Below are 21,599 nucleotides of genomic sequence, written 5' to 3' on the forward strand. Positions count from 1 at the left end.
TTACCCAGGTCCTCCTTGCCCTTTTTGAAGACTGGAGTGTCATTTGCTTTCCTCCAGTCCTCAGGCACCTCTCCTGTTTCCCAAGACTTGGTAAAGATGATGGAGAGTGGTCTAGCAATGACTTCCTCCAGTTCCCTCAGCACCCGCCGGTGCATCCCATCTGGACCCATGGATTTATGGATGTCCAGATTGCTCAACTGGTCTCTAACCCATTAGCGGGGTTGACCTGACTTCATCTGAGGTCTCAGGGGTACAGGGCTCTTCAGGACTGCCTGCAGCAGAGTAGACAGAGACAAAGAAGGCATTCAGTAACTCTGCCATCTCTGTATCTTCTGTCACCAGGGCACCCATCCCGTTCATCAGTGGGCCTACATTGCGTCCGGTGTTAGTTTTATCTGCCATGTATTTGAAAAAGCTTTTTGCTGTCCTTGACCCTTCTCGCCAGGTTTAATTCTAAGGAGGCCTTAATCCTCCTAGCTGCCTTCCTACATCCTCTAGCAGCAGCCTTATATTCCTCCCAAGTGGCCAGCCCCTCCTTCCACGACCTGTAAACTCTCCTCTTCCACTTGAGCATACCCAGCAATTCCCTATTTAGCCACGCAGGTCTCCTGGCCCTCTTCCTTGACTTCCTACGTGTCGGGATGCTCCGATCTTGAGCTTGGAAAAAGCAATCCTTGAATGCCAACCAACTGTCTTGGGCCCCTTTACCTTCAAACAGCCTTGCCCATGGGATTTCCCCTAGCAATTGCTTGAAAAGGCCAAAGTTTGCCCTGCTAAAGTCCAGGGTTGCAATTCTACTTGCTATTCTACTGGTCCTACCACACAAGATCCTGAACTCCACCATCTCGTGGTCGCTGCAACCAAGGCAGCCCTCAACCCTTACTGCTTCGACCAGACCCTCCTTGTTAGTGAGGATGAGATCCAGCAGCGCTCCTCTCCTGGTTGGCTCATCCACCATTTGCAGGAGGAAGTTATCATCCATACACTGGAGGAACCTCCTGGACTGTGGCTGGGTTGCCGAGTGGTCCTTCCAGCAAACATCAGGGAAGTTAAAATCCCCCATGACGACCACGGCCTGTGACTGTGAGGCCGCTCTCAGCTGCCCGTAGAAGGCCTTGTCAACTTCCTCACCCTGATCTGGTGGTCTGTAACAGACACTCACAACAGTATCCCCCCTGCCAGCCTGCCCCTTAATTCTTAATTGCTCTACCTCTGTCCATCAGTTCTGTAGGCCCATCACAGAAGGCCACCAGATTGGTCAGGCAGGATTTCCCCTTCGTGAAGCCATGCTGGCTGTCACCAAGCACCTTGTTGATTTTCATGTGCCTTAGCATGCCTTCCAGGAGAATTTGCTCCAGGATTTTGCCAGGCACAGTGGTGAGACTGACTGGTCTGTAATTCCCTGGGTCATCCATTTTCCTCTTCTTGAAAATGGGGGTTATATTTCCCTTTTTCCAGTCATCAGGAACTTCACCTGACTGCCATGATTTTTCAAATATGATGGACAGTGGCTTCGCAACTTCATTCACCAGCTCCTTCAGGACCTGCAGGTGGATTTCATCAGGTCCCATGGACTTTTGTATGTTCAGGATCTTAAGATGGTCTCGAACCAGATCCTCTCCTACAGTGGGTGCAAGGTCTTCATTCTCACAGTCCCTGCATCTGCCTTCCAAGACTTGGGTGGTGTGGTTGGAGCCTTTACCAGTGAAGGCCGAGGCAAAGAAATCATTCAGAACCTCAGCCTTCTCCAAATCCTGTGTAGCCAGTTCTCCTGATAGCTTCCAGAGAGGGCCCATGTTATCTCTAGTCTGTCTTTTATTTGCTACATACCTATAGAATCCCTTCCTGTTATCTTTAATATCACTAGCCAAGTTTAATTCTAACTGGGCCTTAGCTTTCCTAACCTGGTCCCTAGCTTCTCAGGCACCATCCCTGTATTCTTCGCAGGCCACCTGTCCTTGCTTCCGCCTTTTATAAGCCTCTTTTTTTTTCCTCTTAAGTTTCCTGAGGGGCTCCTTATCCATCCAAGGAGGTCTTCTGGCCCTCCTGCTGCACTCCTTCTAGTTGGGACGCAGCACTCCTGCGCTTATAGCAGGCGATCCTTGAATATCAACCAAGAGTCTTGGGCCCCCCTGCCCATGGGCTATATCCCATGGAACCTTACTAAGCAGGTTCCTGAAGAGGCCAAAGTCTGTTCTTTTGAAGTCCAGGGCAGTGAGCTTGCTGCAAGCTCTTCTCACTGTCCTGAGGATCTCGAATTCAACCATCTCATGATTGCTACAACCAAGGCTACCCTGGAGCGTCAAATTTCCAGTCAGCCCTTCACTGTTGGTGAGCACGAGGTCAAGCATGGCACCTCTCGTCAGCTTCTCTATTACTTGCAGAAGAATTGACTCAGTGTTTCTTGCTCAAAAGTACTGGAGAAGATACTTGACTCGGGTTATGGGTGTCCAGTTTGTACTGATTTTGACTGGAATAGTTAATTTTCTTCATAGTGACTGTTACGTTGCTGTGTTTTGGGTTTGTGACCAATACAGTATTGATAACATAGGGATGTCTTAGATACTGCTGAGCAGTGCTTAGTGTTAAGATGTTTTTGGCTCCCACCAGCTAGTAGGCTGGGGGTGCACAAAAAGTTGCATGGGGACATAGCCAGGACAGCTTACCCCAAGTGACCAAAAGGATTCTCCATATCATATGATGCTGTGCTCAGCAATGGAAACTGGGGGAAGAAGGGGGAAGAGTGGGATGTTCAATGTTTGTTTCCCCAAATAACCATTGTGCCTGATGGAGCCCTGCTTTCCTGGAGATAGCTGAACACCTGCCTGCCCACGAGAAGTGGTGAATGAATTCCTACTTTTGCTTTACTTCTGTGTGCTCCTGTTGCTTTACCTATTAAACTGCATTTATCTCAACCCACAAATTTTCTCACATTTACCCTTCTGAGTCTCTCCCCCATCCCATTGTAGGGGAATGACCAAGTGGCTGTTTGGTACTTAGCTGCCTACCACAGTTAAAATGCAACACGTTTTAAAGCTCTTGTCCTCATCCAGACTGTCTCTTACATTTTCTTTCAGTGTTTCTGTGGATGTGCCAATTTGTGCACTATGACACTCTCCATATTTCCTTTGAATGTGTACGGGAAGATAGATAACGTGAGGAATATCAAAGGAAAAAGTTAAAACAATAGTATGTTCTCGTATTTTAGGTTTTGTCTAGAGCCTTCAGAAATCGTTTTGTGGAACTGCATTTTGATGAACTGCCAAGTGTCGAGCTGGAAACCATCCTGCACAAACGGTGCAGTTTGCCACCTTCTTACTGCAGCAAGCTTGTCAAAGTCATGTTAGACCTGCAAGTATGAGAGTCTTTCTTCTTTTTGTAGAAGACAAAATATGCAAGCATATTCCAGCACAAAGTAACAGAAATTTCTTTTGCGGGGGGAGGTGTTGCTAACTGATACTTAAAAACCTAAAACTTAATTAATGGAAGAGAACCCATTGGAGTACTTAGTTTGGTGGTTAAGTTAGAGAACAAGGGAGGTCATGTCAGATTTGGGGGAAAACTATCAACAAAAAAATTAATAACGGCCTTTGGAGTTGATGTATAAAATAATCCCTTACTCTGGATCCCAAGTACAGCATTGTTTTTTTATCTGTCTTTGGATTGTGCTAAATTTGGTATTATTTGCAAGTAATAATTTTGGGTGTGTTCTGACACTCTTGTGTTTAACAGGCATGTAACAGTTAGTATGCAGCTAAAACTGTCTCATATTTAAATTGCAGTCTTGTATTTTAATTGCAGTAGCACAAACCAGAGCACACTTCAAAGTGCTAAAGCATATCTTGTTGTAGAACCAATTTTTTGCTTGTGGTTTTTTTTTTTTTTTTATTCCAGGTACTTATTTTCTTGTCAATACTTTTATTTATTATTTATCTATTATTATCTGCATTATTTTGTTTCTGGTACCTATCAAATAACTGCTTAAAGGTAATTTGAATTTGGGAGTCATGACTGTGCTAGACTCTTTTTTTAGTACAGTTTGGCTGACATGTCACATCTGAGAGGTCTGACTAGTTTTGCTCTAAGTATTCAGTCAGGTTAATGAAAAAATGGCTCACATTTTGTTCTTATGACAGTCTTATCGCAGAGGTTCAACGGTGTTTGCTGGGAAGCATGGGTTCATTACCCTGCGGGATCTGTTTCGCTGGGCTGAAAGGTACAGATTGGCAGAACAGCTGGAGAAGGAGTATGATTGGCTTCAGCACTTAGCAAATGATGGTGAGCCCTGCTACCTCAGGTTTTTTAACTGTCTGTAGAATTGATTTCTAACTCTAGTTCTTAAGCATAAATTTTTGTTGCTGCTTAAGCAGATAGTAATTGCTTTACCTCTTCCTTTGTTTTATAGGTTTTATGCTTCTGGCAGGCAGAGTCAGGAAACAGGAGGAGGTGGATGTTATTCAGAGTGTCCTTGAAAAGCACTTCAAGAAAGAAATATATCCTGAGTCTCTTTTCTCAGGAGAAAGTGTCAAAAAGCTACTGGGTGAGTTTTCTAGAAGGGCCATACTGGTAGTTCTCTAGATTTGACTGAAGCTGATGGATTGCTTTGTGTTGTGCAGCTAAATCCTCCATGCGGATGTCGGTGATGGACAGAGATTTTAACCATATTGTCTGGACTAGAGGGATGAGGAGACTTGCTGTTTTGGTGGGACGAGCCCTGGAGTTTGGTGAACCAGTGCTGCTGGTGGGAGACACTGGGTAACATTGCTTTTTATACCACACTGCATTGCAGTGCTATGCCAGACACCAAATTAGACACAAAGTGATTGTGCAGGCTTCAGTGCTTCTTTGATCTGGGACATTTAGCCTCTCTCATGGCAGACTTGCACTGCTGTTTTTCACAGTTTGCTTTTGAGGGGAAGCAATTGCATCTCTTTCAGCACAAGTCTTTAACAGAACTATCTGCATTATGTATAGAGATATAGAGACATAGAAATTATAGAGAAAGCAGTAAAATTGAAATTAACTGACTTCTGTCCCCACCTTTCACAAGGTGCCCTGTAGTATCTCACTATCTGTCACTGGAGAGGTTGCTTCTGGGGAATTGTGACATTTGTCTGTTTGAGAGCATATTCACTTTACATAGAATCATAGAATGGTTTATGTTGGAAGGGACCTTAAAGCTCATCCAGTTCCAACCCCCCTGCCCTGGGCCGGGACACCTTCTAGTAGACCAACTTGCTCAAAGCCTCATCCAGTCTGGCCTTGAGTGTTGACTTGCTACTACTTCTGCCTTGTCGACACTGTCGTGTTCTAAAGGAGATTGTGGAAGTAGACCTATCTGCTGCTGTGCTGGTTATATATTTGCAGAGTGAATTGTTGTAGATGAGAAGGGAATAAAAGCACTAGAATCATAGAATCAGCTGGGTTGGAAAAGACCTTTAAGATCATCAATCCAACCTCTACCCCAGCTCTGCCAAGACCAACACTGAACCATGTCAGAGGGCCTCATCTACACTTTTTGAAGTGTAGTTTTTGAACACTTCCAGGGATGGAGATTCCACCGCTTCCCTGGGCAGCCTGTGCCAATGCCTGATCACTCTCCCTATGAAGACATTTTTCCTAATATCCAGTCTAACCTCCCCTGGCACAGCTTGAGGCCATTACCTCTTGTCCTATCACTTGTTAGTTGAGAGAGGAGAACTGACACCCACCTCGCTACAGCCTCCATTCAGGTAGTTGCAGAGAGTAGTAAAGGTCCCCCTTGAGCCTTCTCTTCTCCAGACTACTAAACAACTCCAATTCCCTCAGCCGTTCTTCAGAGAACTTGTGCTCTAGACCCTTCACCAACTTCATTGCCCTTTTCTGGACCCACTCCAGCAACTCGGCATCCCTCTTGTAGTGAGGGGTGCAGAACTGAGCACAGTATTCAATGTGCAGCCTCACCAGTGTTGAGTACAGGGGTATTAATACTTCCCTGTTCCTTCTAGCTAGGGAAAGGGAGAAGTAAAATTATTAGTGTAATGAATGAGAACTCCAGGTACTCAGCAGTTTATTCCCTCAGATTTAGGCTTGGTCTAGACATTTAGCATCTCCAGTTTAGTGAAATGTTAGGCTAGCTGAGTATTTGTAGGGGCAGACTGAAATAAATTTGACTTTAAACCTGCAGAAATTCATCAGTGTAGATATTGATTTACTTAAAGCCGTCTTATGCAAGTCAGCAACAGTTGTGCCAAAAATGGCTTCACTTTGCATACATTTCTGTCAAGGAAAGGAGCAGAAGGAAATTTGCATGCTGGGCATTTGTCTCATAGCTCTTCAATGAAAGTATGAATCCTGTCCAAAGTGAGCTGATTGTATGCATTTGGGTGGGGTTTTTTTGTTATTCTTCCATTTCAATTACTTTGTTGCAGGTGTGGTAAAACTACCATTTGCCAGATCTTTGCAGCATTATCTAATCAGAAGCTATACTCAGTGAATTGCCACTTGCATATGGAGACTTCAGACTTCCTGGGAGGACTGCGACCAGTCAGACAGAGGTCAAAAGACCAGGTTTGTCTTACATCAATAGCGGTTTGGATAGTGTGACCATGGAAGCAAAAAGTAGCAGTTATTAATGACTTTTCCTTTTCCATTTCTTAGGAGGAATCTGATGGTTCTAGACTCTTTGAGTGGTGTGATGGACCTCTTGTTTTAGCAATGAAAGAAGAGGGTTTTTTCCTACTTGATGAGATTTCTTTAGCTGATGATTCAGTACTAGAACGACTTAACAGGTACATCTCAAATGTGTTAGACACATTGAAGATACTTAATACTATTCATTATGCAAACATGAGTAGGGTAAATCTAGCTTCTTTTAGGCACGTGTTACCTGGCCTGGGTCAGCTGTTCTCTTAAATCACATAGTTGCTGCTGAAAGGGAGAATGACCCAAATATTTCTGGCCTTGTTCATATTTCAACTTCTGTGGCAGTTTGCTTTGTTTTCCTGTTTGCCATCCAACTGAAAGAGGTACTAGTTTTTGCAGTTTGAAATTTTAATTATAGCCAGAGAAAAGATAGTAAGGTAAGACAAGATGAAACTGCCTTGTCCTGCTGAAGTCTTGGTGGTCTTAACTTGTCTGGGTAAATAAAAAGTACTTTGATTGAAAAGCAGATATGTGTTATGTTTATTTGACATATGTTGGTACACTGATTATGTTGGTTTTGAATGCTTTAGTTGGTGCTGTTACTTTCCGTTTGGCTTTTTAGTGCTGCTACAGACTGGTCTGCACTCAAATTGCTGTATTTGTTTCATGGCCAAAAATAAGATGATGAAAGAATTTGCCGTCTTCAGTAGTTTATGTCCCTGGATAAAGAACTTAAGAACATAAACCCTAGTTCAGTTGGAACAGTTTAAACAGTATCTGAAGACAGTTAACAGCATGAGTTAAGTTGGAAAAGAAAACTAAAAGTAAAATCTCCCAATTTACCATCTGCAATATTAGTATTTTCAGCCTGTCAGTGAACTCTTGAAAATTATACAACTTGTCAGATTCCAGAAACAATCCAGTTATTTCCCTCCTTTGTGTAAAATAAATAAATAATTTAATTTCTTTATCTGCTTGCAGCAGTATCCCTCATTTTAGCCATTTCTATTGCCCGTTATATTGAGATGACTAGCAGCTATTTTTTGTACCATATCCAAACCCTCTCTGTTGCAAGTTGTTGGTTTTGGTTTGTTCTTTTTTTTTTTTTTTTTTTAATTGTATCATGGCAGCTATCATTCTTCATAAAGTTCAGTTAACCTCTTTGTATTATAGTGATACTAAGCAAGGTCTTTCTAAACAGGTAACAGGTCAAACTTTTACAGCTTATAGTGTACAGTGAAGAGTAGCTAATAAATAAAATACCACAAAACCAGAAAGACCTGGTAGAGAGCTTCTCAGATTTATTCTGTCAGCTTGAAGACTGGTTTATTGTGCAGATTTCTTTATCTAGCTCCTATGAATACAAGTTTTAACATTGCTTTTGTAAAGAGAGCTGTGAGATACCTACTTTATTATGTAAGGCTTTTGACAGATCATTTGAACTGAAATTTTTCAGCAGGATTTGGTAGGGTTTCCCACTGAACAAAATCAGAAGTGTTCTCAACTGGGGAAGATGAACAGATTTAAAATTTTTAATACAAATTCTGGGGCAATGGGAGTTTAATCAGGCCAATTAATTTTTAAATTAACTTTTGAAGTGTGAAACAAAATTTAAAATAAACAATTTTTTTAACCTTCTCTCTAGTGTTCTTGAAGCTGAGAAGACATTGGTGCTTGCTGAAAAAGGTGGTCAAGATGATGATGAGAATGAGGTAGAACTATTAGTTGCAGGGAAGAAATTTCGTATCCTTGCGACCATGAACCCAGGAGGTGACTTTGGGAAAAAAGAGGTAAGTGTCAAAGCAACTGGAAGTATAGGATGGATCTTCTGGTCATACTGACTGTCTAGTGATGGAGGTGCAATGCAAAAATTCATCATGCCATTTCTGGCATCCAGTGTTTCCTAGTAGTTACCTGCTTCATCTCTCTAAAGGAGGATTAGGATGTATCTGTTTTCCATCACTTCTGTGCTGTAATTTCAACAGTACAAGTCAACACCTGTCAGAATGTGACAGAAAATTCAGGCTTTAAATACTCTAGGTAGGCTTGATATATAGCATACTTCAAATACAGGAAATGTGGCTTATGAAGAAGTAAATCCAGTTCCAACATGAGTCTAGAGTAGTGTGAAGTTGCATGTTAGAATATTCTCCCTATTTCTGTTCAGAAAGTGACAGAAATCATCTTGTTCTTCTCAGGGAATATGAACATCACATCCCAAAAGACATTTCTCATTAAATGTAAAAAATCTGTTTCTCAAGTTTGGCTTCAAGTAACTTAAGACGGGTTTAAAACCCCCAAAACTTTTAAACAATATTGGCAGCTGGGACTGAAAAAAAGAACTGAAAGCTTTTTTGCCCAAAAGACAATGGGTACTCCATTTAAAGTGGTTTCTACAGTACAGAACAGATCACTGTAAAGCCATGTGCTGAAAGGGGATTTATTTCTGCATTGCATTTGTGTCAGTGATTTTTCTTGACTAATTCAGTCAGATGAAGAAAGGAATTACAGAAATGAATTGTAACTGAAGTCAAATTTCCATGTGGTAGTTTGCTTCTGTAAGCAAAGGTGGATTACATAGCCATTGCTTGATACATGATGTCATACAACAAAATGAAGCTTTGGTGCTTCAGACTAGCTCGGTGTCTTTTGACCTTTACCAGCCATTTCCTGCATTGATGCAGTACTAAAGATCTTAAAATCCACATTCTCTCAAAAGGTTTTGTTACCAAGTGATCCTGTCAAAATTAGAAGGAACGGTCTAGCTTGGTCACTTGGTTTACTGCTTGCAAGTACTGTGGCTGCAAGGCTGTTGGTTAATTGCAACATTAAGTAATACGATGTAATGTAACTTGAATTGCTAATGTCATTCTGCTTGGTTGCAGCTTTCTCCTGCATTGCGCAACAGATTTACAGAAATATGGTGTCCACAAAGCAATGGCCGGCATGATTTGATACAGATTGTAAAACACAATCTTCATCCAGGATTGTCTCTGGGTGGGATAAACCATCAAGGTGGGTATTTCTCTGTGTGTTGGTATTCACACATTGTTAAGAAAAAAAAAAATTAGTTTGGAGGCTTTGTTCTTCAAATTTATACCACTGCGTTGCTTTTTCCTGTAAGTACATCTCTCTCTGATGACAGTTATGAAATATTTTAGACTTTGTTCTTCCCTCACTGTGTATGGTTTATGGCTAGCCAGAATTAAGTTCAAGGTTTCACCATCCAGGTAGTTGAATTATCCCCTTTAGTGCTCCATCTTAGCTTCATTCTATGTAAAGTGTTGAAAGAACTGGCACTTTTCTGCTAGCAGCTTCACTGTTAGTATTAATCACTTGATTCTGTCTTATTACTTTAATTTAAAATGATCTGTAATGACAGCACAGGCATGGACTTCTCAGTTATCCTTCCTTTCTGGATATAGAGCACCCATCTATGTTGCTCATACATTACAGCTATACCTCCTTTAGTGGTGCTTTTTATACAACAGTGTATAGTAGACGTGACCAATAAAATTATTTGGTAACTTCATTGACTTTTTTACTCTCTTTTTAGGGACAGACATAGCAGAGCTCATGATGGACTTTGTGGGATGGCTGACTAATCAAGAGTTTGGTCGCCAGTGTATTCTGAGTGCGCGAGATGTCTTGTCATGGGTTAATTTTATGAATGTCATGGTAAAGGATGAAAATTCTGCTAAGAAATGCAGCCTTTTTTACATTTCTCCAATGATGTCTTTTATCCATGCTGCATGTTTGGTATACATTGATGGAATAGGATCAGGTGAGTCTACAGTGCTCCTTTGGTAGAAGAAAATATGAAGTTATATATTTGTATTAATAATTTTAGTAGAATGCAAACAAAATGCTTTGAGAAAGCATGGAACTCTTTTGTGAGAAGTTTTCACTTCTATTTAACAGTATCCTATACCACATATTCCTTTTTTGTGTTTCAGTAGCAAGAAAGTAAATTAGCAAGCTTAAGTAAATTAGAGGTAGTAATACTATTGCAAAGGCTAGCAGGCAAATTAAGAAAGCCTGTGGTTTTTATTGAGTCTTCTGAGCTGGTATGGTACTTAATCACATGACCACATTTTATTCTCTCTCTCCCACCCCTCATGTCAGCATTTATGCATGCTACCTTATATCATATGCATAGCTCAGAACGCATCCTTTCATGTTTAGCCACTGGCCCAGCTGATTAATAGGAGATATGGAAATGGAGAAAATGTGGAAAGCCACAGGACAGGCAGGGGAAGAAGGCTGGTGGAGGGGGCTATAGCAAAGGATCAAGATGATAGTAATTGTAGAAGAAAAGTATTTGAAAGTCAGGTGTCCTTAATTTTGTTGCTCACAGAACAATTTGTCTGCAGCAAATAGTACTGGAAGCACTGAAAAGCAAAAGCACTAACAAGAAATATAAACTTTTGTGTACGAAGATGGCATCTGTGAAGGAATTGAGTTTCTTAATCATAAGATGAATGTGCCTAGTTATATTTGTGAAGCATGCTTAACTTTTCTAATTACAGGTACAACATCCAGCTCAGCTGATACGGCTTTATTAGCTCGTGAAAAATGCCTGACTTTCTTATGTGAGAAAATGAGTCAATTCCTGGAGCTGACTGACTATCAGAAGAATGAGCTAAAGATTTATGACAGAACAAAGGAGAAAGAGTTTGTGTGGATGGACAACTTTATGGGAATCCAGCCCTTTTTTATTCCAAGAGGCAAGAGACGTTGGGGAAATGGGTAGACATTTATTCTGTGGGGTTTATACCCCGTAGTTCTGTTATCCACTGAATCTAAGTAGGATACCTGAACTGTTACAGAACAACTTATAGTTTGTTCTCAAGCCTTAGAAAAATGCCTTTTCTGTCTCCAAGTGTGTTGATTGCAACTTGATCACATTTATTAAGACATATCTCTTAATTGTGTTCTTTGACTTTTTAAATTACTGGTTAAGGGCTAATTTTAGTAGACTTTTTGGTGTAACAGAGCTTCTTTCATTTTGAGTTGTAATTTTCTATCACTTTGCATGGTTAGAATGTCTGCTAACTTCCATCATCGAAAGCTACAGCTTATCCTGGCCTTTGTGTAAAGCATGGGAAGCAGGGGTCCTGGGTACAGAATGGAGACTAATGCTACTTTGCTGCAGCCTCTCAGTTTTGGTATAATTTTGCAAAATTATTTAGTCCTGCATTTCAGTTCCTCGTGACAAATTAATGCAAGTCAAAAATCAAAATATTGTTTGCTACCTTTAAAATACAAGAATGGCATTAAGCAAGATGTCCATGAGCTTCTTAATTCAGCTGATAAGGTTTTAGTACATGGGTCTATATGTTCCTTATGCTATATTAATCTTTGAACATCTTGATATTCATGGATTGTGTTAGTTATGCATAAAATTGTACAAGGTGATGCTTTTTTGTAAATTGCTTAGTTTCCCTCTGCTGATTAGGTCACAGAAGGAAGGATCCCTTTTAAATTAAACAGATATCAAGATATGTAAGATAAAATGGTATGATTAATATCTTGTATACCTGAGCAATGCTGAATTACAGAATCTGGGGAGTGATGTCTCAGTGAGCTACACTGGCTGGAATTTGGCAGACAAGCATCCTCTCTCCTCACTGTATGTTATAATAACAGTAAAGAAAATATATGCCTAGAAGCACACTTTAGTTAAAGCAGTCTTCTTTCTCAAAACTGGTAGTTTGTGGAACAGATTAATATGAGGTTCTAAACCATGCCTGAACTGTATCATTCAGTGTCAGATTTTCAAAAGCTGGTTTTCAGTTTTAGATTTACATGTCTGAAGTGCAGGGACAGATTTGTGATTTTTTTCAGTGACAGATCTCTAGTTTGGGTCATGAACCAGGAGGTATCACATGGCAAAACGCATTCTATATTCATAGGGGGTTTTCAGAATTCAACACAAATATGTGGATATAGGCTGAGGCACAGCTGTGGGTCAAATGGAAAGTTTATGTGCCTGATTGAGAAGGGGATCCAGACGTTGCTTGCTCTAAGAAGATTAGCAATTAACAGATGGAATGATCTTTTTCCATCAGCAGCTCCAGCCTGGTGGTTTAATTGTTTCCTGGTTTACCTTTCCTTTGTTTTAGGCCCAGTTCTCCAGAGGAACAGCATTACAGATTATGCTCTAAATGCTGGGACTACAGCAGTGAATGCACAAAGGCTTTTAAGAGCCCTACAGCTTAACAAACCTATTTTGTTGGAGGGGTCACCAGGAGTGGGCAAGACCAGTCTAGTTGCCGCCCTGGCAAAAGCCTCAGGAAACTGTCTTGTTCGAATCAACCTGTCTGAGCAAACGGTATAATAAAATAATATCTTTGTAACTTCGTGTTTATGGCAGGGGGGAGATTCTGCTCAACTTAAAAAGCGTAGTTCTTTTTAACTTTAGCACTGAGTCTGAAATGTCAGTGTTTCCTTCTTGGTCTCAAGAGAAAATTGTATGGGAAGGGGGAACCAGAAAGAGCTGTGAGTTTTTGGGAGCGAAATGCCAATTTGCAGATTTTTCTGTTCAAGTGAAGATGTGTATCTTTGTCTGTTGTGGGTTTTTTTGGCTTCTGTGGAGTTACTTAAAAACAGCTTTAAGGCTTTTTAGCTTTTTTGTTCCAGTTTATTTTTTTCTTTTTTTTTGTTAAATGTAGTAGGTGGGTGCTGGAGTCCTATAATGGAAAAGCTTTTAGCACTTTGCAATTACTGAAATTTTACAATAGAGCTAAAATGTAGGTATTTAAAGGGGAGGGAAAAAATAGTTAACAAAGCCTTTTTATGAAAAAAGGCTGTTATGATGTTTCTTTTGAGTTTTGTAATTTCCCCCCAACCTCACCTTCCATTCTCTACTCCCAAAGGATGTGACTGACTTGTTTGGGACAGACTTGCCTGTTGAAGGTGGGAAGGGAGGAGATTTTGCCTGGCGTGATGGACCACTACTAGCAGCATTAAAGGCTGGACATTGGATTGTATTAGATGAGGTAAATTCTAGTTTGGGTTACACATAAAATGGAGTATTCTGGAAGAGCAAAGGTGGTGATTTGCCGTGTAGCATAAATACCTTCAAGGGTTGATAACTGAAATAAATTTTGCTTACTTTTAGTTATGTGCATCTAGTGCCACACTGAAAGTGATTTTTCTGCTTAAGAGAAAATTAATCTCCCTCTGCTAAGTCTCTCTCCCCATTTGCCCTCCATAGAGGTAGTGTAAAAGCCCAGCTTTGGCTAGATCTCTTTTAGACAAGAGGCCAAGGATTGAATAACAACCTAAATTACTGCAGAAAATGAAGGGTAGATACGATTTAGATTTGAAAATTTTTGGGAAGAGTGTCCACAGAAGTTTTGTGCATATGATCTTATATGGAAATAATTTCACTGAAATAGAAGGCATTTTGTTGGGAATAATACACTGTTAGGGTACTGATTTAATTGAGGTGAAGAAGAGTTCCATTTTGCTGGTATAAGCTATCCTGCCACCACAAATTTGTTCATGTACCATGTAGCAAGTACTTTCAAGCATACACTCACCCTGAGCTCACTTCTTGACAACATGCGTTCTAATTATTGCAGAATGCAAAATCTTAACATTTTTTTAGCTGTTTCTATACCTTGTTTTTCCTGTTGTGAAAGGAAACACTTTAAACAGCTATTATATTTAAATAACCCAGGCTGCTTTCATTTAAAAACAAGCAAGCAAACAAACAAAACAATGTAAATATTTCAAAAGTATGAACATATGTTCAGGAGAAACACCTTGAACATGCAGATTTTACAATGGAGAATTGTTTTGTTATGATGGTAGAAACACAGTACAAATAGAAAGTGCACATAAGGAAAAGTGTTAGTTAGTTGCTCCAGAGTAGTAGCAGTCTAGCTGGAGGTAATGACATATGACAGTGCTAGAACAGCAAAGAAGTTGAATTTTACCTTCTGTGTATCCCAGACTGTTAAACTAGAGATTATGCAAAAGTGTTCTGTGTAACGTTAATATTGTATCTTCATTTCTTTCCTCAGTTGAATTTGGCTTCTCAGTCTGTATTAGAGGGGCTAAATGCATGCTTTGACCACAGAGCAGAGATTTATGTTCCAGAACTGGGAATGAATTTCCATGTACAGCACAAGACAACCAAGATTTTTGGATGCCAGAATCCATACAGACAAGGAGGTGGAAGAAAGGGACTACCCAAGTCCTTCCTTAATAGATTTACACAGGTAAGCTTATTTGTTTGATTTAAACTATGTCATGATCCTGTCTTGTAGTTTTATGATTATATCAGCAGTTGGCATTCTCTTTATTCTACAGGTGTATGTTGATCCACTGTCAGCAGAAGATATGGAGTTTATTGGGAATACACTGTTCCCTGCTATTGATAAAAGTATTATTGCTAAAATGGTTGCATTCAATAACAAGGTAAATGCATACTTTAATTTCTTTTGTGTGTAAGTAGGCAGAATGCAGGAAGATTAAAAATGTTAAGACTAATATTATATTTCCAAGCATTTTTAGAGAAGCATATGGGTAAAAAAAAAAAGGAATGGAAGTACATGCAGATTAAAGTAAAGCACACCACTAAAACCCACCCAAATTCTTGTACTACTGCAATCAGATACTTCGTTGATAATGAAGAGGCTATTTCACAGAAGATAAAACATGTATATATCTATCTAAATGGCTTATATATACACACACACACACACACAAAAAAGGCTTATATATATCTAAATGGCTTTTATGTATATGCACACACACACATACACAAAAAAAATAGGCTTTGTTCTACAAAAGGTGGAAACAATTATGGTTTGGTAGCTTGGTAAAGTGAGTTGAGAAAATGGTTTTTCGCACATGGATTCTTTGTGAAGCACAAAAAAAATCTGAAATGTATATTTCTGTTTCTGGTCTGAGTTTTTAATCTGCTCTTTTTTATGGGATGTTGTTAGTGCAAGCTGCATCTGGCCCTTACAGAAGCAAAGTGATACGTAGCATTCTTCTGGAACGCTAAGAAAAATAAAGGAAAATCTTTCCTGATATGATCTGTCTTGCAAAGGATTAAGAGATGCTCTAGAATTCTACTAATATAGAAGGTTTTCAACTAGCATTAGTTGCAGGGGATCAACTTATTTAGATGCTGCCGTTTTGCGCAAAGTGTGGGATACAAGTCACGTTATTTTATTTATGCTCATGCTTCTGAAATTGTGTTTAATCTCAATGTCATGGAACAAAAAACGAAAGTGGAGTAGTATTAAGAGAAAATAGTATTCTGTGGTCTGACATAAAATCTTTTGTGGCAGCATCTTACTGACTACTCATTTATAGAGTTCAAGAGTAGAAATTAAAATTGAGCTGAGTGCTAGAGAATTAGGAAAGAACTAAACAAAACCAAGCTTTAGTTCCCAACATGTTCAGAAAAGTGAGTCAGCTTGCTTTTTCTGTTGTCCTCTGTCTTGTAAGCAGTGCCAAAGGCAGACGTTCAGTTGAATTATATAAAAAAATGTTTGAAGACCAGCGCGTGCGTGGAATAAAAGATTTTTTTTCTTCAATTGCTACTTCTTCTAGATCGACAAAGAAGTGATGGTCGAAAAAAAGTGGGGACAGAAAGGAGGACCCTGGGAGTTCAATTTACGTGATCTTTTCCGCTGGTGCCAGCTTATGCTTGTTGACCAGTCACCAGGGTGTTACGATCCAGGCCAGCATGTATTTTTGGTATATGGTGAAAGAATGAGAACCAGGGAAGACAAAGAAAAGGTGAGACGTGTATTTTCCTTCCTTGCTCTTTGGATCGTCAGGAAGTATTTCTAGAAATCCAAGTGAAAATTTGAAGATGCCTTGTGATTCACTCACAGATATTACTTACCTCTTACAAAAGAAAAATAGGTTTGCTTGGAGTTTTGAAATTTAATGCATGTACTTGCTCCCCTTGAATTTAAAGTATCAGTTTAATATCAGTTAATTATCTACTAGTATAAAAGCAGAAAGCTGGTGTTAATGAAAGCAAGTATAACGAAGGACTTAGAGCAAAACACAACATATTCTTGTGTGATTCTGCAGTAAATAATAATGTCCTCATAGGAGTGGCATAGGTTGCATGCCTATTTGTGAGGAATGACAAGACATGGAGCAGAAAAGAGAGCACTGAGATACTGAGAGATTCTTAAAGTTATGGTTAGAAAGTGTTTGTGTCAGTACAGGACATAAAAATAACGTCCTGTAATTTTGCTCTTCCCTGCCAGCTTTTTTAAATTATTCTGGCTTGAGTTTCTTTTATTGGCTTTTCTTCATCTGTCACTTCTTTCATCTGCCTGTCAAACTGCTCCCGTCATTGTGTTAAATTCACTGCTTAAAGTTCCTCTAATAAAACACACTCGCTACAGTTGTTATTTTACCTTTGCCTCCACTTAACCCTCTCTTGCCTAGAAATACTTGGGTTTTGTTTAATTTCACAACATTTAAAATGGTATTAAACTAAAAGTCAGACTGTAAGACTGAATGTACTGATTGTGTGACTGGATGTTTTTCTCATGGGTTTACTTTCCCCTTCCTGTAATATTGTAGTTTTATGTGTTATCAAAGAGGTGATTTATGGAGTGATTTCTTTCCCAGTATTTTGTTAAAGAGAAACATTACTTAGAGTATTTCAAGTCAAGGGAAGGCATGGTTAATGAAGAAATTGCTGCGAACAGCTCACACTTAAATTGCTTACCTCAGTTTGAATGAAATGGCACTTGTAATTAAACTCTTAGTTACTATCACATGGCTGTGTCACTGAGAGGGAAGGCTCCTTTAGAAGTAAATCTTTTAGAACAGTGGAGAACTTAAGACTGATAAGTCTTTGCTTTTTGCACTTTCAACTGGTTTAGGTTATATCTACATTCAGAGACGTTTTTGGCCAGGAGGCTGATGTGTATACGGGAACCAGAGAGTTTCATATCACTCCATATAATGTTCAGGTAAGCTGTTGACAAGAGGTTTTGTGAGTGGAGAGAGAAGGTGGTGACTTGCACAGCTGAGCTCCCATTTGCCTCTTTGAGTACTCACCCATGTGTCTCTCCTCCCTTCCAGATCGGTTATTCAGTTCTTTCTCGTGGCAACTATATTCCTCGTCCTGGCAGAAATCTCTCGCTTCTGCATCATTCACTGCAGTCCCTTGAGTTCATAATGAAATGCGTGCACATGAGCTGGATGGTAATCCTGGTGGGCCCGGCAGCTGTCGGCAAAACCAGTCTTGTTGAGCTGCTGGCCCATCTGACTGGCCATCGACTAAAAATCATGGCAATGAACAGTGCGATGGACACAACTGAACTCCTGGGTGGATTTGAACAGGTGAATAGTGTTTTGGTTAATATGGCAGTATTTCTCCTTCCTATGTAACAGTGGCCAGTCCACTGTGGTCGTAGTGTTTAAACACTAAATGGCGCCTTAGGCACTGGTCTTCTGGATGAGCTAACTCCATAAATGGCATGTTTGCAGGTTGATATCAATAGGCCGTGGCAGCGCCTGTTGGAAAAAGTGGAGAATACTGTGAACACACTAGTAAGGGACAGTCTTCTCCTGACAGAAATTTGTGCAGATGATGCTGAACTTGTGTTGCGTGCTTGGAGCAGTTTCATCCTGAATTACAAACCCAGATCTCTGGGTGAAGGAGGTAGAAGTGTCACAGCCGACTTAGTGAGCAAACTGGAGGGAATACTTGTACTTACCCAGCGACTAAACAACAAAATAAATTCTTACTCAAAAGCAGGTATGTATGGTGGGAGATATGAAGTAAGTCTGTATGTTCCTCTGAAGAAAATAAGAGAAATATATAAATCTGGAGTGAAATCTTGAGAAGACTTGGGAGGGGAGGGGAAGGTTGAAGGTTTTTGTGTGTTATTTCCTACTTCATACTTTCACTACAGCTTAGCTTCTGAAAAAGTTACATTGGTGATAGTTCTTCAGATTTATTTTTTGTGTAGTTACTCTGATGCATGATGCAGTACAGCTTTTATCTTGTATTCCCAAGGGAATTTGGATACTCCGTTAATGCATTCGTTCTCTGACGCACTGATCAGCTGAGTAGAATAATGCGCGGGTTGCTTTTCTATATGGCATATCCATATCCATCAGACTTCACCTGAGGAGGGAGAAAATATGGAGTTTATATTTTTTTCTGCTTGCAAACTTGCTCTGTCCTCGTGAATGTGTGGGGGCTACTTGAAGAGTTGGAGCCTCTTCTGTTTTGTTCCCCTAAAAAGCAGAAAACAGGTATGTCTTCACTGGAGCAGGAAGCCACCCCAATAATGTTGATGTAAAACATACTTTCTTTCAGAGTTTGCTCACCTGGTAGAAGAGTTCCGGCGTTTCAAGCTGCAGCAGGCCCAGGCTGCTGACTGTAACAGCCATGGCACGTTTGAGTGGGTGGATGGGATGCTGGTTCAGGCCCTGCAGTCTGGAGACTGGCTGCTGATGGACAATGTTAATTTCTGCAAGTAAGAGACTTTGTGGCCTTGTTTCACCGAGTAAATTCCTTGACCCTCGCTAATTGACTACTGAATATTTGCCTGTGATAACAATGCATGGGAGCAGTAAGTTACGTTTTCTGGGCATGTCTTCCTTCTTGAGCAGCTTAGCGGTTGATAGTTTTCCTGTTACCTTATGACATAATCAGCTGTTTAGCTTAAGACTGGTACCGTTTTGATTTCAAATCGGAAAGAGGTCAAACTGTTACCTTTTTATAACCATATAAATTTCTTTTGAACATAGCCCTTCTGTGCTGGACCGCTTGAATGCTTTACTGGAACCAGCAGGTGTTCTTACCATGAGTGAAAGAGGTGTGATAGATGGCACAATTCCTACAATAGCTCCTCATCCAAATTTCAGGTACTTTGCATTTCTGCCTTTTTTCTCCCCCCCCCAGTACCAAATAGCAGGTTTAGAAAAACAACGTCTGCAGTGAGCCAATCTTTTGGTATTTTGAATGCTGTTCAGTTTGCCATGTACTGTAGTGACACTGTCTGTCTGGCAAGAAAGAAAACTGCACTGTAATGAGCATACGATAGAGAGCTTAAGAGGCTTGGCTTTATATCCCTGTTGCTACACAGACTATTGCACTGAAAAATTCATGGCAGTATACCTCTGCTTTGACTCTCCATTTCTAAGTTAGGATTTCAGCACTTCCCTGTCTCACTGTAACAGAATTGGAAACAAGATCTTGGAGTTTTCAGAAACCTGTTTTCACTTCACTGTATCTCAGAAGTGTTTTTTAATTGCTTTTAATATTTTAATAGATGTCTACTGATAGTATTAACTTACGTGGGTGTTGGATTCTTTGTTTTTTAAGTAGCACAGATTTATGTGAAGCTCTTGCTAAGACTTTTAAAAGTCTATAGCTCGGAGGCATAGTGTAACTTTTTTTTTTAAGTAGGAAATGATAAAAGAGACATAGCTCATATATGACTGAGTTAAAAATAATGTGATATATCAGTGGCTAATTTCAAAGTATAATTATTCATACAGTTTTCTTATCTAAATTCATTAGATGTCTCTGGGTTTCTAGATATTGGTGTTCCCATATTTATGAAGATGAATTTACTTTATGGAAGAGCAGATTTGGTGGTTTCCTGAGTGGCAGTTTAAAGCTCTAAGTTACACCTTACAAATGTAAGGCAGTTGGACTAGATGATTGTTATAGGTCACTTCCAACTGAACTGTTCTAATATCCAACAGGCTTTTTCTTTCAATGGATCCTGTTCATGGGGAAATATCCAGAGCCATGCGGAATCGTGGAATTGAAATATACATTCCTGGAGAGAATGATGGAAATGTATTGGACAATCTGGATTTGAAGTTACTCCTGCATAGTTTGGGTTTAGTGGGAGATAGCATCTGTGATGCACTTATTGCTGTGCATTCTGAAACCAAGGCAGCAATAGCAGGTAAAAGAAGTCTGTTCAGCATTTGTTAACAACTTGGGCTCATTACATATATTTGAATTATCTTTTTAATGTTAAAACTTAGTTATTTTATTGTGTAATGTCCCGATATAAGTAAAGGCATATAAGTATAATCAGGTAGTTTTTGGTTGGGGTTTTTGTGTTCTCAGGAAGTAGGCCCAAATCATAAAAAGATAGTTACTGGAGTGCTTTGTGTAGAGACATTGGACACTGGCCGAGTTGCTATAGAGAAGGCAATACATTCTTGGTGAAAATCAGCAAAATAAAGGGTTTGCACAAGGCCTTTTCAAGTTGTTCTTTGGAGCAAGATGAGTTTCATTTGTCTCAGCTGCTCGATGTCTTATTTTGAGCTGGTCACCTGTTATTTACAGTCTTGTCAGACTTTCTTAATAATCTTGGGAAGAACCCATGAATTTCAGGACACAGGAAGATTCATTTGGCTTGGATTTTCCTCAGGGTCTAAAGTGGTGTTTGTCTTCAGAGGGTTAAAGGGCTGACAATTACTAAACATTCATATCACATTAAATGCTGTGTATCTTTCAGGTTCTGTGTTGTCTTTGTCACCTTTGCTTCAGGCTGCTTTGTTAATTGCGCAGCAGATACAAAAAGGCCTTGGATTAGCAAAGTCTTTTTACAGAGCATGTTGGGAGGTTTATGGCCGCTCACAACAACTGCAGATTAACCAACAGGTAAAAGTCCTGTATTTGAAAGCTTTTTCTACATCATCTAGATACGTGAAAAATACCATTTCATGAGGCTAGTGTTTGTGATACTCTTTCTGAAATGCCTGAACAAAGGGTTTGTCAGTCATTTTGCAGGTAGTGGCTAACTCTTTTGCAGCGTAAGAGAGCCAGAGAACATCCAGCTGGACTCTGAGGCTTACTTGGCTTTTTAACAGCTTCAGCTGAGTCCTTGGGATATTAATACTAATGAATCTATGGCTTGAAACACTGCACACTGTCATCTGGAGATAACCATATTCACTACTTATTTTAAACTGTACAGTTTGATATTTCGCTTATGGTT

The 21,599-nt window shown here is 39.9% G+C and overlaps 1 protein-coding gene across 1 annotated transcript in view; it reads left to right on the top strand.

The window, feature by feature from the left end:
• The window catches only part of MDN1 (midasin AAA ATPase 1), a 102,710-nt gene that overhangs the window by 34,071 nt on the left and 47,040 nt on the right, over nt 1-21,599 (top strand). Inside the window, exons 26-47 of the mRNA XM_057432107.1 lie at nt 3,209-3,355; nt 4,137-4,278; nt 4,406-4,540; nt 4,617-4,755; nt 6,411-6,549; nt 6,640-6,770; nt 8,270-8,414; nt 9,510-9,639; nt 10,181-10,408; nt 11,154-11,351; nt 12,750-12,958; nt 13,503-13,625; nt 14,658-14,855; nt 14,947-15,054; nt 16,201-16,389; nt 17,502-17,591; nt 17,704-17,964; nt 18,112-18,382; nt 18,950-19,109; nt 19,384-19,500; nt 20,347-20,555; nt 21,117-21,262. Coding sequence (XP_057288090.1) covers nt 3,209-3,355; nt 4,137-4,278; nt 4,406-4,540; nt 4,617-4,755; nt 6,411-6,549; nt 6,640-6,770; nt 8,270-8,414; nt 9,510-9,639; nt 10,181-10,408; nt 11,154-11,351; nt 12,750-12,958; nt 13,503-13,625; nt 14,658-14,855; nt 14,947-15,054; nt 16,201-16,389; nt 17,502-17,591; nt 17,704-17,964; nt 18,112-18,382; nt 18,950-19,109; nt 19,384-19,500; nt 20,347-20,555; nt 21,117-21,262 — 3,615 coding nt within the window. The remainder of the gene's footprint in view (nt 1-3,208; nt 3,356-4,136; nt 4,279-4,405; nt 4,541-4,616; nt 4,756-6,410; nt 6,550-6,639; nt 6,771-8,269; nt 8,415-9,509; nt 9,640-10,180; nt 10,409-11,153; nt 11,352-12,749; nt 12,959-13,502; nt 13,626-14,657; nt 14,856-14,946; nt 15,055-16,200; nt 16,390-17,501; nt 17,592-17,703; nt 17,965-18,111; nt 18,383-18,949; nt 19,110-19,383; nt 19,501-20,346; nt 20,556-21,116; nt 21,263-21,599) is intronic.

Source organism: Pezoporus wallicus, unplaced genomic scaffold, assembly GCF_028554395.1.
Source record: "Pezoporus wallicus isolate ANWC-B61680 ecotype Strahan unplaced genomic scaffold, APGP_CSIRO_Pwel_v1 contig_4847, whole genome shotgun sequence".
Lineage (NCBI taxonomy): Eukaryota > Metazoa > Chordata > Aves > Psittaciformes > Psittacidae > Pezoporus > Pezoporus wallicus.